The sequence below is a fragment of the Ranitomeya variabilis genome, chromosome 7, assembly GCF_051348905.1.
Source record: "Ranitomeya variabilis isolate aRanVar5 chromosome 7, aRanVar5.hap1, whole genome shotgun sequence".
NCBI lineage: Eukaryota > Metazoa > Chordata > Amphibia > Anura > Dendrobatidae > Ranitomeya > Ranitomeya variabilis.
Window position 1 is genome coordinate 17,490,777 of NC_135238.1, and position 17,628 is coordinate 17,508,404.

General features: G+C 42.2%; 1 protein-coding gene across 2 annotated transcripts in view; it reads right to left on the bottom strand.

Moving 5' to 3' along the window:
- RGS11 (regulator of G protein signaling 11) overlaps window positions 1-17,628 on the bottom strand; it is a 104,557-nt gene that overhangs the window by 16,204 nt on the left and 70,725 nt on the right. For both annotated transcript variants that reach the window (XM_077274281.1, XM_077274280.1), the window contains exons 5-15: window positions 17,479-17,530; window positions 16,740-16,798; window positions 14,650-14,726; window positions 13,425-13,506; window positions 10,456-10,524; window positions 10,116-10,145; window positions 6,459-6,520; window positions 5,582-5,695; window positions 5,329-5,444; window positions 5,152-5,239; window positions 3,637-3,775 (exon numbers count right to left, since the gene is read on the bottom strand). In XM_077274281.1, the coding sequence (XP_077130396.1) occupies window positions 3,637-3,775; window positions 5,152-5,239; window positions 5,329-5,444; window positions 5,582-5,695; window positions 6,459-6,520; window positions 10,116-10,145; window positions 10,456-10,524; window positions 13,425-13,506; window positions 14,650-14,726; window positions 16,740-16,798; window positions 17,479-17,530 (888 nt within the window). The remainder of the gene's footprint in view (window positions 1-3,636; window positions 3,776-5,151; window positions 5,240-5,328; window positions 5,445-5,581; window positions 5,696-6,458; window positions 6,521-10,115; window positions 10,146-10,455; window positions 10,525-13,424; window positions 13,507-14,649; window positions 14,727-16,739; window positions 16,799-17,478; window positions 17,531-17,628) is intronic.

Genomic DNA, 17,628 nt, shown 5'->3' on the forward strand with positions numbered 1-17,628 from the left:
GACTTGGTGTATATTGGGGTACTAGGTGCTTCATAACTGCGTACATATTGGGGTACTAGGTCCACCATGACTGGGTATATATTGGGGTACTAGGTCCACAATGACTGGGTATATATTGGGGTACCTGGTGCTTCATGACTGGGTATATACTGGAGTACTAGGTGCACCATGACTGGGTGTATATTGGGGTACTAGGAGCTCCATGACTGGTTGTATATTGGGGTACTAGGTGCACCATGACTGGGTGTATATTGGGATACTAGGTGCACCATGACTTGGTGTATATTGGATTATTAGGGGCACCATGACTGTGTGTACATTGGATTATTAGGGGCACCATGACTGTGTGTATATTGGGGTACTAGGTGCTCCATGACTGGGTGTATATTGGGGTACTAGATGCACCCTGACTGGGTGTATATTGGGGTAATAGGTGCACCATGAGTGGGTGTATACTGGGGTACTAGGTGCACCATGACTGGGTGTATATTGGGGTACTAGGTACTTCATGACTGGATGTATTTTGGGGTACTAGGTCCACCATGACTGGGTATATATTGGGGTACTAGATGCACAATGACTGGGTATATATTTGGGTACTAGGTGCACCATGACTGGGTGTATATTGGGGTACTAGGTGCACCATGACTGGGTATATTTTGGGGTACAAGGTGCACCATGACTGGGTGTATATTGGGGTACTAGCTGCACCATGACTGGGTGTATATTGGGGTACTAGGTGCACCATAACTGGGTGTATACCGGGGTACTAGGTGCACCATTACTGGGTATATACTGGAGTACTAGGTGCACCATGACTGGGTGTATATTGGGGTACTAGGAGCTCCATGACTGGTTGTATATTGGGGTACTAGGTGCACCATGACTGGGTGTATATTGAGATACTAGGTGCACCATGACTTGGTGTATATTGGATTATTAGGGGCACCATGACTGTGTGTATATTGGATTATTAGGGGCACCATGACTGTGTATATTGGTTTACTAGGTGCTTCATGACTGGGTGTATATTGGGGTAATAGGTGCACCATGACTGGGTGTATATTGGGGTACTAGGTGCTTCATGACTGGGTGTATATTGGGGTACTAGATGCACCCTGACTGGATATATATTGGGGTACTAGGTGCACCATGACCGGGTGTATATTGGAGTACTAGGTGCACCATGACTGGATGTATATTGGGGTACTAGGAGCTCCATGACTGGTTGTATATTGGGGTACTAGGTGCACCATGACTGGGTGTATATTGGGATACTAGGTGCACCATGACTTGGTGTATATTGGATTATTAGGGGCACCATGACTGTGTGTATATTGGATTATTAGGGGCACCATGACTGTGTGTATATTGGGGTACTAGGTGCTCCATGACTGGGTGTATATTGGGTTACTAGGTGTACCATGACTGGGTATATATTGGGGTACTAGGTGCACCATGACTGGGTGTATATTGGAGTACTAGGTGCACCATGACTGGGTGTATATTGGGGTACTAGGTGCTCCATGACTGGTTGTATATTGGGGTACTAGGTGCACCATGACTGGGTGTATATTGGGATACTAGGTGCACCATGACTTGGTGTATATTGGATTATTAGGGGCACCATGACTGTGTGTATATTGGATTATTAGGGGCACCATGACTGTGTGTATATTGGGGTACTAGGTGCTCCATGACTGGGTGTATATTGGGTTACTAGGTGTACCATGACTGGGTATATATTGGGGTACTAGGTGCACCATGACTGTGTATATTGGGGTACTAGGTGCACCATGACTGGGTGTATATTGGGGTACTAGGTGCTCCATGACTGGGTGTATATTGGGTTACTAGGTGCACCATGACTGGGTGTATATTGGGATACTAGGTGCACCATGACTAGGTGTATATTGGATTATTAGGGGCACCATGACTGTGTGTATATTGGATTATTAGGGGCACCATGACTGTGTGTATATTGGGGTACTAGGTGCTCCATGACTGGGTGTATATTGGGTTACTAGGTGTACCATGACTGGGTGTATATTGGGGTACTAGGTGCACCATGACTGTATATTGGGGTACTAGGTGTACCATGACTGGGTGTATATTGGGGCACGGTGCACCATGACTAGGTGTATATTGGGGTACCAGGTCCACCTTTTCAGGCCTCCAGGAGTAAATCACAAATGCAGCATTGATTCCTGAAGTGAAATCACCAATTAGACAAGACAGCGCACCGCCATGGTCCGGCATAGCATTGCTTTACCGATGACAGCCCATTATACCCAACACTAAAGCCAGGAGTCAGTGACCCATCTCCAGCTATAAATCACTGCTTAGCTGAGCTACGAAGATGGATGAATGCCGGCGGCTAAAACTTGACCCAGGCAAAGCTAAAGTCCGTTTGGTAGGAAGTCGGCACCTAACCGAACAACGGCAGTTCCAACGCCTCTCTCCCTGGAAACACTACCCTTCAGGCGTCAGACCAGGGGGACGTAGGAAAAAGAGTCCAGAGAGCACAAAGACCAAAAGGCTGAATAAATGAGCAGCGAGATGAGTAGTTGTATATTTTAACCCTTTTCCGACACTTTACAATTCAACACATCGGCTAAAAAGGTAAATAAATCCGTGCGAGAGGGTAACACACAAATCCCTGAGTCCAGGGACAGATCTTCACGCTAACACCAGAAACACTGCAGAAGTAAAGCCCCCCGTTCGGTAATTATAGAGGCAACACAAGGGGATGTTTTAGGAAAAACCTTGTAGTTTTTTTTAGACCTGCAGACGTCGCTCATAACCCATCATTTCCTAATCACCCACCATCGACCCCGTGGAGCCACAAAAAAAGCTCATTACCCGGCACGAGCCACTGCAAATCTAGTCTATATCATTAACCAGAATTTACAGGGAACTTGACACCAGATTAGGCTCTTTAGACGGCATTGTCCAAAATTAAAATCGGGCCCCTTTTTTTCTGGTACTGAGGGTCTGACATCTGCAACTTTTTACTTTCTCCCTTAAATTCAATGTCCGCTCTTAAACACTTGTTTATTCAATCTAGATTGTTTCAAAATGTTGTGATGAATAATTTTATATGTATCAATTATTCCTGATACAAAGCTCCAAATCTTCAGCATTCACCTAGTCAAATGACATAAATTGAGTACCTGCAGTCACCACTAGAGGGAGATCACTGTATACATGTAATGCATAGAGCTCAATAGTAAATCTGTATGCATTAGGCTCCCCCTAGTGGTGACTGCTGGAAAATGTACTGGGCCACAAAATGACATGGTGCCAAAAGGAGGATATTTAATTAAAAGGAGAAGCAAATGTTCAATTACTCATCGAAAATTGACTCTCAAAGTGCATAAATTATATATATCTGATAGCCTCCTCATCCCACTCTGAACCCAAGTCCCTAAACATCAATCATTTGAGAGGGGGTCACACAAAAAAAAACAGGGAACATCCTCCTCATCCTCTCTTCAATATTCACCTGGCTGTGTTAATTACACCCAGCTAGCAATATTCTTTTGTTCCCTCCAGTAGGGGGCACCACTGGGTAGATGCAGAAAATTCCATCTCTCTATAAGGCAACACTAGCAGTGAATTTTTTTGAAAACCCACCTTTTTCATCAACATGTAGATATGCATTTGGGCATCATCTAACACATAACGATGAGGATTCTTTATACCTTCTAATGTCTTCTCCATTGTCTTGCTGTCAATGTTTACCCAGCGAGTTGCTCCGGGGGCCAAAAAATGCCTAAAAACAAGATGGCACCATTCAAAAACTTCCTACTGTATGGTCAAAAAAAATCCCTAACCTTACCTGCCCAGGTGGTGCTGACGTCAATGGGTAAAGTTAACCCCACCACTTGGGACAATAATGGGTAAAGGGCATGCTTTGGAAAATTGGGAATTTTTGGGTTTTCTCCTAAAACCTGTGCTTTGGGAAATATGCTATTGAGTCCACCAAAAGATCATATGCATGCCTCCAGATAGACAACCATGGATAACGTCAACCCCACCATTAAGAATTGTAATGTCAAGAGACTTGCTTCACGCCAACCCTTTCCTAAGATTTAAGAAATCACAGTTCTGTAATTGGTGGGTTTCCTCCCAAACCTTCGTGTTAGGAATGATGCAATTGGGTTCAACAAAACACCATGGATAAAGTCAACCCCACCATTAGGGGCTGGAAGGTCTAAGGTGCATGCTTCAAGTCAACTCTTTCCTAAGATTTAAGAAGTCACGGTTCTATAATTGGTGGGTTTCCTCCTAAACCTATGCCTTGGGAATAATGCTATTGGGTCCACCAAAAACCCATATGCACGCCAACCATGGGTAAAGTCAATGCCGCCTCTAGGGTTCAGACGATGTAAGGGAACATTCCTCAAATTAAGTCTTCTTCAAGACCCGAGAAATCATAATTCTGTAGTTGGTGTGTTTCCTCCTAAACCTGACCTTTGGAAATTATATTATTGGGTACACCAAACTCCCTTTTCTCCACCTATTGGCATATCAACCATGAGTTAAGTCAAGCCCACCACTAGGGACCATAAGTGGTAAAGGGCATGCTTTAAATTAAGTCTTACCTAAGAAGTCTTAATAACTAGTGGGTTTCCTCCTAGACCGGTCCCTTGGAATTTATCCTACTGAACTGGCCCATCAAAGCCCCACAAGGTGAAAAGAGCCCTTAATTGATTTTCCTACAACCACTTCCCCATTTGTGTATTGACCCCCAATACCAACCCATCCTCAGACTGGATCTACAAGAGTGGACCGAAGAACCAATCCTTCCTTAGTAAGGACTAGAATGGACCTTCGTAGACCTTACATGGGTCGGCCCACAACGACCAGTTTATCGGGCTTCTTTCCTTTAAAGGAAGACATTTTTTTACTTTTCTGGCCTCGTTCTTTTGAGCATGTAATAATCCAGTCACATTATAACCTGGCATACTGGCATCGTCCCAAGAACGAAACTTATTTCATCTTTTAATTATGGACCCAATGAAGAAAAGTCCTTGGTATGATACACTTTTTCCATATCCAGGCCAGCCAAAAACTTCTTTAACAGTTTCAGATGACTGAAGCCATCTGGAAGACTTTAGACAAAGAGCCGCTACATTGCCGACTTACTCATAGACGGACTGCACCGTAGAGGCCACTTTAGACTGCTCCCCGTATCGTAGCTCCTCACATGCTTCCCAAAAACACAGATTTTCAGCTACAAAGAAAACAAAATGCTACATTTTTGAGCCTCCACTACAACTTTTCAATCAGGACAGCAGAAACAATTTCGAGACTGATACTCACCACTAAACTCCTTCTCCAAAAATTGCAAAAACTCCTTCCGACCCCGCTGGTCATTCAAGACCTCCATGAAATTAAAAGTCCACCGTTCCACGCGCAGTTGAGATGGCATTGGAACCCTTTGGGTGATATTAAAATATAAGCGTGATGCATGCATTTTTGCTCCCCCTACTTCACATTTGGGAAGGGGTGCACCAATGTTTTTGCTTAGTGTCGGATGTTTAATTTTTCAGTTCACTGCCTGAGTTTTACGTACATGGGAGCGTTCATGGTCCAGTACATGACATCGTCCGTGATCCATGGGTTACTGGGCAGGCAGCCAGACATAATGGGATCATGCGGGAGATATTGCTCGCTGAACTTAAGAAACCTACAAGAGAGATGGGAAAGGAACGAAGCACAAAGTTACAAAGTGCTCTCTCTGCTGCAGATCTGCATTCCTCTAAAAAAACAAATATTCTTAATTCTTTGTGGCGTCCTTGGAGTTGTGAATGATCCACGCTGGCTTTGGCTGTCGAGATGTAACATATGGGTAAGAACATCCTGAGAATTAATTTTTTGTGCTCAGATTGGAACTTAATGTTTCATGTATAAGTGACGAAGGAATGGGCCTACAGGACCCTGCCGGAGAAGGTGCAAGGGGCTAAGGGCTAAGCATGGTTTCTTGACTTTGAAGGTCCTGCTCCAAGCATTGAGGTTGGAGAACCTGAGGAGGAACATGTTCAACTTCATAGAGGCCATGCGAAGGAGGTCCATGGAAAGAAGAACCCACCTTATGTTGGTCCAATCCCTTTTCCTGTAAGAAGGTACCCAGTGTTGAGCTCACTTAGCTACTGGCACCACAAGGAGGACTAATCTTAGGGTTGCATCCATTCCCATGTAATACAGATGGGCCATAAGCTGTGCCAGGTCTGAAATCACACGTGGGCCCGGGTGCCTGAGCGATATCCAGAGGCCCACAACAAGAGGGCAGTGTAATAAAACATACATCATTGGTGGGGACACAGATTTTGCAATGGAGGCCTAGAAGTTAAGGGCTATCAAAAGTGGTAGGAAATTAAGGAAAATAGGCACCTGGCCATTATGAACCACCATCATGGAGGCAATATTATGATTTCTGTTATGTAACTCACCCTTCTAGACAGATGGATGATTTCACTCTCGTTCGTGCCATGGCTTTTTTCAGGTACTCCATCTAGCAGCAAAACAAAAAATAATGGTACTTATTCTTCATTGGCGGCCAGGAGATCAAGTTACATCTCAGCTGCCGAAATCTAATACCACCTCCACAAAATGCAATAAATATTATATGGTAAAGAGCCAGTGCCAAGCAATAACATCTTACAGTGCACAAATCATACTGCTATACAGTGGTCAAATAATACAACCACACAGTGCTCAAATTTTACTGCCAAACACTGCTCAAATAATACCACACAGTGCTCAAATCATACTGCAATACAGTGCTCTAATCATACCACAATACACTGCTTAAATAATACCACCACACAGTGCTCAAATTATACTGCCATACAGTGCTGAAATCATACCGCCATACACTGCTCAAATAATACCACCACACAGTGCTCAAATTATACTGCAATACATTAAAAATTACACTGGCGCTATAACCACAAATGTATGCTACACAAGTGCTGCCGGTATCTCAAACGGATATAGTGCCCAATCCGATAGCAAGAAAAGAAACCAGTATAAAACGATTAGAGATGCCGCGCTACAAGTGGCTAAAACTAGACCATGTCCGTAGTTCTATTATAACATGTAAAGGACTCCTCTGTGTACGTATTACACCTATTTAGTGGCTAGACCAGCCGAGCCTAAATAAAACTAACACAATAATTAAAAAATATAGTTGATAACTAGTAGTGCTGTATCACCTACTGTATGTGGATCGTTGGACGGCTGGGCTGCTTGCTTAAAATCGAGTGTCAGATCTTCACACACAGGTGTCCGCTCGGTCCCGAGGCAGTTCCCGACCTCACGGGAAGTGAGTGTGTAGAAACCAACGTAAGCCGATGTTGGTGGCTGTGGGTGCTGCCGGTGGAGACCGCGAGTGCTACGTGTAGTGCCAGAGACGTCCCGGCCGGAGGCGTCCCTGGATACACGTGGAAAATGGCCGACACTGCAGAGCAGTGAGTGACGTCACTGGCCTATGGAAGCCTAGTTGGGCCAATTCTAACCTACGCGTTTCAAAGTGACACGCACTTCTTCATCAGGGTTACCGCCCACTGTCTCCAGCCCCATATATAGGCCCCTTGTTCGCACCCCGCTGTGTACTATCACCCCCCTGAGGGTACATGCCTCTGCCTGCTACTGGTCGTCCATATAGACACGGCAGTCATAAATTGTCCCTCAACAAATAGGCACCCGACCGCTCACTGGGTGTCATGTATACTCGGACATTTATTTGCCTGTATCTTAAATTACACTGTCTTTGTATAAATGCTGTGTTCTTGAAATTAAGAACCCCACTTATATTATGTCTAATCGGTTGCTGCTACTGTATATTATAATTCTGAAAAAACCTACCCTACCATAGTTAAAACTTCACTTTTATTAAGACCATAAATATATAAAAAAACATCTGGATATGTAAGAAACATAAATATATAGAGCATATAGATTATTAAAAAACAATTAAAAAAATGTATGTTTATAAAATTAAAATACTCTACCCCTTAGGCTATGAAAACATGTGCACTAGTGATATATAGGGGATAATTTATTAACAACCCCCCGGGGGGGAAGGGGGAGAAGGGGGCACAAGCCTGGTCCCACACTGTAAACTGGCTCCTACCGTTTAGAAATACGGCAATAAAATCGGGTGGGCTGTGTGGATGATACTTGTACCTAAATGGGCAATACAGGTAGGGATTAAAAGGCGTATATTTCTAGTTCAGAATTTAGGCCCTTCGGTTTTAGGCTATCCAAGGTGAAAATCCACTGGGATTCTATTCTGGACATAGTTTTTATAAAATCGCCCCCTCTTTTATTTGGGCGTACAACCTGGATGCCATAAAACATGGTGCCTTTCAAGGATTGCCCATGTTTTTCCTTAAAATGTCGTGATAGGGGATGTTAATTTTATAAACATACATTTTTTTAATTGTTTTTTAATAATCTATATGCTCTATATATTTATGTTTCTTACATATCCAGATGTTTTTTTATATATTTATGGTCTTAATAAAAGTGAAGTTTTAACTATGGTAGGGTAGGTTTTTTCAGAATTATAATATACAGTAGCAGCAACCGATTAGACATAATATAAGTGGGGTTCTTAATTTCAAGAACACAGCATTTATACAAAGACAGTGTAATTTAAGATACAGGCAAATAAATGTCCGAGTATACATGACACCCAGTGAGCGGTCGGGTGCCTATTTGTTGAGGGACAATTTATGACTGCCGTGTCTATATGGACGACCAGTAGCAGGCAGAGGCATGTACCCTCAGGGGGGTGATAGTACACAGCGGGGTGCGAGCAAGGGGCCTATATATGGGGCTGGAGACAGTGGGCGGTAACCCTGATGAAGAAGTGCGTGTCACTTTGAAACTCGTAGGTTAGAATTGGCCCAACTAGGCTTCCATAGGCCAGTGACGTCACTCACTGCTCTGCAGTGTCGGCCATTTTCCACGTGTATCCAGGGACGCCTCCGGCCGGGACGTCTCTGGCACTACACGTAGCACTCGCGGTCTCCACCGGCAGCACCCACAGCCACCGACATCGGCTTACGTTGGTTTCTACACACTCACTTCCCGTGAGGACGGGAACTGCCTCGGGACCGAGCGGACACCTGTGTGTGAAGATCTGACACTTGATTTTAAGCAAGCAGCCCAGCCGTCCAACGATCCACATACAGTAGGTGATACAGCACTACTAGTTATCAACTATATTTTTTAATTATTGTGTTAGTTTTATTTAGGCTCGGCTGGTCTAGCCACTAAATAGGTGTAATACGTACACAGAGGAGTCCTTTACATGTTATAATAGAACTACAGACATGGTCTAGTTTTAGCCACTTGTAGCGCGGCATCTCTAATCGTTTTATACTGCAATACAGTGCTCTAAACATACCACAATACACTGCTTAAATACCACCACACAGTGCTCAGATTATACTGCCATACAGTGCTGAAATCATCCTACCATACACTGCTCAAATAATACCACCAGTGCTCAAATTATACTGTAATACAGTGCTCTAATCATACCACAATGCACTGCTTAAATAATACCACCACACAGTGCTCAGATTATACTGCAATATAGTGCTCAAATCATACCGTCATACACTGCTTAAATAATACCACCACACAGTGCTCAAATTATACTGCCACACGGTGCTGAAATCATCCCACCATACACTGCTCAAATAATACCACCACACAGTGCTCAAGTTATACTGCCATACAGTGCTGAAATCATCCCGCCATACACTGCTTAACTAATACCGCCATACGGTGCTCAAATAATATCACCATATTAATATCACCATATAGTGTTCATATAATATTGCCACACAGTAAGCAGAAAGTAACCTGCCGTACAATGTATAAATGGAATGGCTATTCAGTTATGGTGGTCACAGGACTCCGTTGCCAGACCATATGTGGTGACCTCCCCAGCAATTGAGGCTGATGCACTACATGGACCATAAGGCTATCCCTGGTTATAGATACAAGGAAAAGAAGATGAGCTCCCCTAGGCTGGGTCCAATCCAATACTCCAGGACTACAGCGTTTATTCATTTCGACCCATTACTTACCTCCCTTTTGTAATAATCAGCATTTCTTCCCTAAAGAAACAAAAAAATATATTATTATCTATGATAAACTCTGGATGAAGTATAGCCCTAGTCATCCAGCGCCCTCGGGTTCATGAATAGAATGTATGATTACAGTAAAGACTGACACTCAGGCAAAAAAGGCGGTACAATGGAGTAAGCAGGGGATAGAACACACTGGGCCATCTGTGGTGGTCACCCATAACAAAAATCTCTGCGATTGTGTCGTGTCTGCAGATTCCCAACTCATTTGTTCTGATTTTTAGAATTACACACAAAAAAAAGAGTCAAAAGTCGTGAAAACTATGGGAAAGAAGCTCACCAATGCCATTGTTCCTGTGTAGCAGTTTCCTCTCTCTGGCCCGCGCTCCATTACATTCATGCATCCCGGCTGGAATAGATCAGAAATATCAATTGGGTCAAAGGAATTGTCATAGTAATACTTAAAGGGGCGGTCCTTCTTTTGAAGTGTTCATACTTTCATAAGGCTGTCCTCATTTGAAGGGGCTGTCTATATATCTCTGGAGTGATCATCCTTATTTGAGGAGGCCTCCCTTACTTGGGGTGGTCATACTTATTTGAAGGGGCTGTCCTTATTTGAATGGGCTGTCCTTATTTGAAGGGGTCGTCTTTATTTGAAGGGGCTGTCCTTATTTGAAGGGGTCGTCTTTATTCGAAGGGGCTGTTCTTATTTGAAGGGATCGTCCTTATTTGAAGGGGTCGTCCTTATTTGAAGGGCCTGTCCTTATTTGAAGGGGTCATTCTTATTTGAAGGGTTGTCCTTATTTGAAGGGGTCATCCTTATTTGAAGGGGCTGTTCTTATTTGAAGGGGCTGTCCTTATTTGAAGGGGTCGTCTTTATTCGAAGAGGCTGTTCTTATTTGAAGGGATCGTCCTTATTTGAAGGGGGTCGTCCTTATTTGAAGGGCCTGTCCTTATTTGAAGGGGTCATTCTTATTTGACAGGGCTGTCCTTATTTGAAGGGGTCAAGCTTATTTTAATGGGCTGTCCTTATTTGAAGGGGTCGTCTTTATTCGAAGGGGCTGTTCTTATTTGAAGGGATCGTCCTTATTTGAAGGGGTTGTCCTTATTTGAAGGGCCTGTCCTTATTTGAAGGGGTCATTCTTATTTGAAGGGTTGTCCTTATTTGAAGGGGTCATCCTTATTTGAAGGGGCTGCTCTTATTTGAAGGGGCTGTCCTTATTTGAAGGGGTCGTCTTTATTCGAAGAGGCTGTTCTTATTTGAAGGGATCGTCCTTATTTGAAGAAGTCGTCCTTATTTGAAGGGCCTGTCCTTATTTGAAGGGGTCATTCTTATTTGAAGGGTTGTCTTTATTTGAAGGGGTCATCCTTATTTGAAGGGGCTGTCCTTATTTGAAGGGATCATTTTTATTTGAAAGGGCTGTCCTTATTTGAAGGGGTTAAGCTTATTTTAATGGGTTGTCTGTATTTGAAGGGGTCATCCTTATTTGAAGGGAACATCCTTATTTAAAGAGGCTGTCCTTATTTGAAGGATCTGACCTTATTTGAAGGGGCCAGCCTTATTTGAAGGAGTCGTCTTTATTTGAAGGGGTCATCCTTATTTGAAGGGGGTGTCGTTATTTGAATGGGTCATCCTTATTTTAAGGGGTCATTCTTATTTGAAGGGGGTGTCCTTATTTGAAGGGGTCGTCCTTATTTGAAGGGGCTGTCCTTATTTCAAGGGGTCGTCCTTATTTGAAGGGGCTGTCCTTATTTTAAGGGGTCATCCTTATTTAAAGAGGCTGCCCTTATTTGAAGGATCTGACCTTATTTGAAGGGGCCATCCTTATTTGAAGACATTGTCCTTATTTGATGGGGCCGTCCTATTTTTAAAGGAGCCAAGGGGTTATACATATATATGTTTACACACGTATATATGGGAACCCCTCACATATTTCACACAGAAAAAAACATATTTATGTCCTCCATGCTTTACACTGGATCTCTTTTTTAATTCAGGTAGACTCATGTATATAAAACACAAGTTCAGAGGCAGGTCAGTACATAGTTCATTTTTATTACAGAAAGGACAGAGTAATTATAAACTTCACTCAATAAGGGGAGGGGCCTAAATAAATGGGAGGGGCATCAATAAGGGGAGGAGACTAAATAAAGGTGAGGGCATCAATAAAAGGGAGGAGCCTAGAAAGCACCTTTAATATTTCGTTCCCAATTATTGCTATACTATGGCGCTTGGCCCTACGATCGTCTTAAGTGTAAATCTTCTAATTGTTCCTGTTGCGAGGAGCCGACGGCTTCCATTAATTTAATGTTTGAACGCGTGCCAAGGAACGAGGCTATATTTAGTGTAGCGGCATGTTCTAACGTGGCGGATGCAGAATTATACAACATCTAATTATACGCCGCTCACACAAACCTCGCGCCTTAATACATACGACTGTCAAAGATGAGAAATGGAGGACATCAAAGTTGTCTGCAGGCGACATGAAAGCGCTGGCACTGACTTTACGAGACCCCCCCCGTGGTTTTTTTTTTTCCTAGATCACAAATGGAAATATTGTGGTCTGAAAGATCAGACCCTGCGATGAAAGACAAGCGTGGGAGCGTCCTGAGTGGGACAGATGTGGGCAATGACTCACAACATGCCGCCTTGTCACCAGAACTAGAAGGTACCACGTGGTTTTATGCTCTACGGAAAGACATTTAATAAGGATTCCTTAAGAAGAAGTGGCTCCTTTCACCAGATAACATCTGAATACGATTGGTCTGTTGCCTAGCAACAGCCTCCACAGCCGCCAGGTGACTACTCCGGGTCACCTGAGGAGACCAACATGGTCGTCCACTGTTTTGCAAGCCAAATTTATTTGACTATTTCTAAACGTTTAGACTTTTCTGTGTCCCGTTGTTTATTAAAAGGTGTTCTGAACATTTTAAATACATTTTTTTGGAGACAGCACTATGTATGCTTAAACTTTGGAATATATTTTATGTAGAAATTTGGTCCCTGGGAGATGGGATCAGTGGCTGAAATTCTAAGGACTAGAGCTCTCTGATTTCATAGAGATCTAGAAAAATGTCTAAACCAATCAGAGCCTGGCTTTCATTTCATATTGTACCCTTGAAAACATGAAAGCTGGTCTGTGATTGGTTGCTATAGGCAACGAAGAATTTATCTTCTGCCCGCATCCTATTTTCAATCAACTTTATTTATAATGTTCTGGAGAACATATAATGATAATAACAATAAAATAATAATAAGAATATTATTATGACCTTTCAATTGTCTTGTACTTATGATAATGAATTTACCGATGGTTTGCTAACGAGCCAATACGCCTGCTCCTGACACTCGATCACAATCCGGTCCCCCTTACGGCGCTGTTTGGCCGCCCTATGTAAAAACACAGTTACAAAGAAAAAAATAGGACTATGATATAAATGTAATATTAAAAATTATAAAGCCTTAAAATATGGCATTTAAGCACTTGGACGGTGACAGGCTCAGAAGTGTGTGTTCTATATCGCCTTGTTAGATGTTTATCATGTCGTTTAATAGGCCTCATATTGTTGCTCATATCAACCAATCAGAGAACATCTCTCATTTTGCCAGTGCAGGGTTAGAAATGAAAGCTGTGCTGTGATTGGTTGCTATAGGCAACAAGTTCAGTTTTGATAAAAATAAGGCTTTTTGGGCTTTGTAGGCCCTTGTGTGAGAAAAACGGACGCCAATTCTGTTTTGTGGTGTAACCTGAAGCTTGTAGGCCCCAATGCAAAATATTCAGCATGGTGTTTAATAGAATATTCTTCTCATATGGGCCAGAGGGACTTTAGAGGCTCCCGTAAAGCTTTAGGGCCCTACTATGGTTACACCCCTGGACCCCTGACACTGCAAAACAGAAGTCGAAAAGATCAAACCGGGATATCTACTTAGCCCTATGATAAGGTGACATGGCAGAATACACAGGAAGAGTTGTCATAGGGACAAATAAAGGTGTTGCGTTATCATTAAGATTGATTCTCAAGATGGCCGCCTCTAATCTGCCAGGAGGGAGCCGTAAGATATCCCGAATCAGTGCGTAACCCGAAATACTGCCACAAAGGCTCACCTGATTGCCGGGTCCATTAAGCAGTGTCTGAGACAGATAACATATCATAGGACGACGTACTCACGTAATACTATATAACATGTCCGGCTGTAATAACGGAGCACTATGTGCAGCTGCGTGCTTCCGGAACAATCCATACAAATATTCCACATGATCCTGAATATTTCATGATGGATTTGCATGAATATTTCATATGTGCCGCCTGTATTAAGTATACTGCATAAACATGTTACTTATTTATGGCGGTTTAAAACCTACTTACAAAAAAAATAAAAAAGCACACGTGTCCTCGACGCGCGGAGATCCATGGAAGAGATCGATACACAATACAGAAAAAGGGGCCAGGCTCATGATGAATTTATCATGAATCTGCGCCATTTTTTGGGAGGATGCAGCACCAAACTAAATGAACTGCTGTGTCTACGTACCTGATCTGTTCTCTCGCTTGCATCACCACGAAGTCCCACGTGTGATTAATTCGCTTGTGCAGCTGATTATAACTATCCTGTGACAAACCCCCACAAAAAAAAATAAAATTTGAGTGACATTTATAGAAATGAAATATCCATATTCCATAGGCGCACTACGCACATATGAAGACATATCTACAAAAACAGCATGGCATGTTAATTTTTAAGCATATTTACCAAAATACACTCTCTAATAAGAGCTTATCCCTCTTACAGGGGTGTTCCAGGATGAGAAAATCATAGCTGCTTTCTTTCAACAACAGTGCCACACCTGTCCACAGGTTGTGTATGACATTGGCTCTCAGTCTTATATAAAAATAAAGATTATTATTATTATTATTATTATTATTAAATTGTGCCAAGCTGCAATATCAGTCAAAATCCATAGGTAACAATATACCATCAACAGATAAACTGCATACGTAACTATATACTAGCAGCAAACAAACTGCACACATAACTATATAACAGCAGCGAATAAACTGCATACATAACTATAAACCAGCAGCAAACAAACAGCACACATAACTATATACCAGCAGTGAATAAACTGCACCCATGACTATATACCAGCAGTGAATAAACTGCATACATAACTATGAACCAGCAGCAAACAAAGAGCTACATAACTATACACCAGCAATGAATAAACTACACCCATGACTATATACCAGCAGTGAATAAACTGCATACATAACTATGAACCAGCAGCAAACAAACTGCACTTATAACTATACTGTATACCAGCAGCAAACAGAGTGCACACATAGATATATGCCAGCAGCGAATAAACTGCATACATGACTATATACCAGCAGTGAATAAACTGCACACTTGACTATATACCAGCAGTGAATAAACTGCATACATAACTATGAACCAGCAGCAAACAAACAGCTACATAACTATACACCAGCAATGAATAAACTGCACCCATGACTATATACCAGCAGTGAATAAACTGCATACATAGCTATGAACCAGCAGCAAACAAACAGCTACATAACTATACACCAGCAATGAATAAACTGCACCCATGACTATATACTAGCAGTGAATAAACTGCATACATAACTATGAACCAGCAGCAAACAAACAGCTACATAACTATACACCAGCAATGAATAAACTGCACCCATGACTATATACCAGCAGTGAATAAACTGCATACATAGCTATGAACCAGCAGCAAACAAACAGCTACATAACTATACACCAGCAATGAATAAACTGCACCCATGACTATATACCAGCAGTGAATAAACTGCATACATAACTATGAACCAGCAGCAAACAAACAGCTACATAACTATACACCAGCAATGAATAAACTGCACCCATGACTATATACCAGCAGTGAATAAACTGCATACATAACTATGAACCAGCAGCAAACAAACAGCACACATAACTATATACCAGCAGTGAATAAACTGCACACTTGACTATATACCAGCAGTGAATAAACTGCATACATAACTATGAACCAGCAGCAAACAAACAGTACATATAACTATATACCAACAGTGAATAAACGGCATATGTATCTATGAACCAGCAGCAAACAAACTGCACTTATAACTATACTGTATACCAGCAGCAAACAGAGTGCACACATAGATATATGCCAGCAGCGAATAAACTGCATATATAACTAAGTACCAGCAGAAATAAACTGCATACATAACTATCTACCAGCAGTAAATAAACTGCACACATAACTGTATAACAGCAGTGAACTATCTACATACATATCTATATACCAGCAGAGAATAAACTGCACACATACCAATATACCAGTAGTGAATAAACTGCACACATAGCTATACAAGAGCAATGAATAAACTGCATAACTATATACCAACAGTGGAAAAATCAGAACTGTCAAATAAACTGCAGTCTGTTGATGACAGATGTTGGCCCTTAGTTTTGTGAAATGGCCTGTCACTCTACATCAGTACTGGCATTGCTGCCCCGATAGCGACCCTGATGATGTTGATTATCACCCAGCTTTCCCAACACATTCCAAAATAAGGGAGATGACTGACCTTTTCGTACTCCACCAGGTCTCCTTGTTTCCTGATATTCTTCTTTGCAAGATAAATGGCTGAAAAGAAAAAAGTAGAAAAACTTCATCTGCATTGTAGCTTCACAACAGCTGAGAGACACAGATTAGGGACAATTGAATAAGGGCACTTTATAGAACATAAACCAATAAGCACAGTGCCAGGAAATAGTGTCCCGCCCACGAGGAGCAAATATTGACACTTCCTACTATTAGCTCCTTCTACCTTACAGCAAAATGGCCCAATGGTTTTTATCATGACAGCAATTGTGCCCACTAGATCATCTTTGATAAATGCCCTCATCTAAAGGCTTAGCATGAATTAACTTTAACAGATGCTCTTTAGCTCCAGGAGGCCTTCTTAAAGGAGAACTACTGAGATTTTTTTTTTTTTAAATCCCCTTAAAGATTTAAAAAAAAATGTAAAATATATTCCCATGTCAATTTATCAGCAGTTGAAGTAGCAAAAAGTTTTTTTGACTGTGTCCCCGGGGCCATTGTGATATATTCTGTCCCTGTTCAATGGTTCATAGCCATAGGGAAATTAAGCCTAACAGAAAGGAAATAAGAGATCTGAATGGTTTCTATGGGACCCTGCGTTCTTATAACAGCAGAGATGCAGGAAGAGTTGTCATAGGGGAACATGCAGAAAAGCTCTTCTCACAAGAAGACTGTAGTGAACTACTGGCACTGGCACACACAGAATGGTGACAGTAACTTACCATAGTCCAGCTCTGTGGCCGGCCATTTATTGGTGGTCCAGAAATATGGGGTCTAAAAAAAAAAATCTGTGAAATATCAGTGACAGATACAGTAGGAGAGAAGGTCCTATCCCGGGGGCCACATACGGCCCACAAGAGCAGGACCATAAA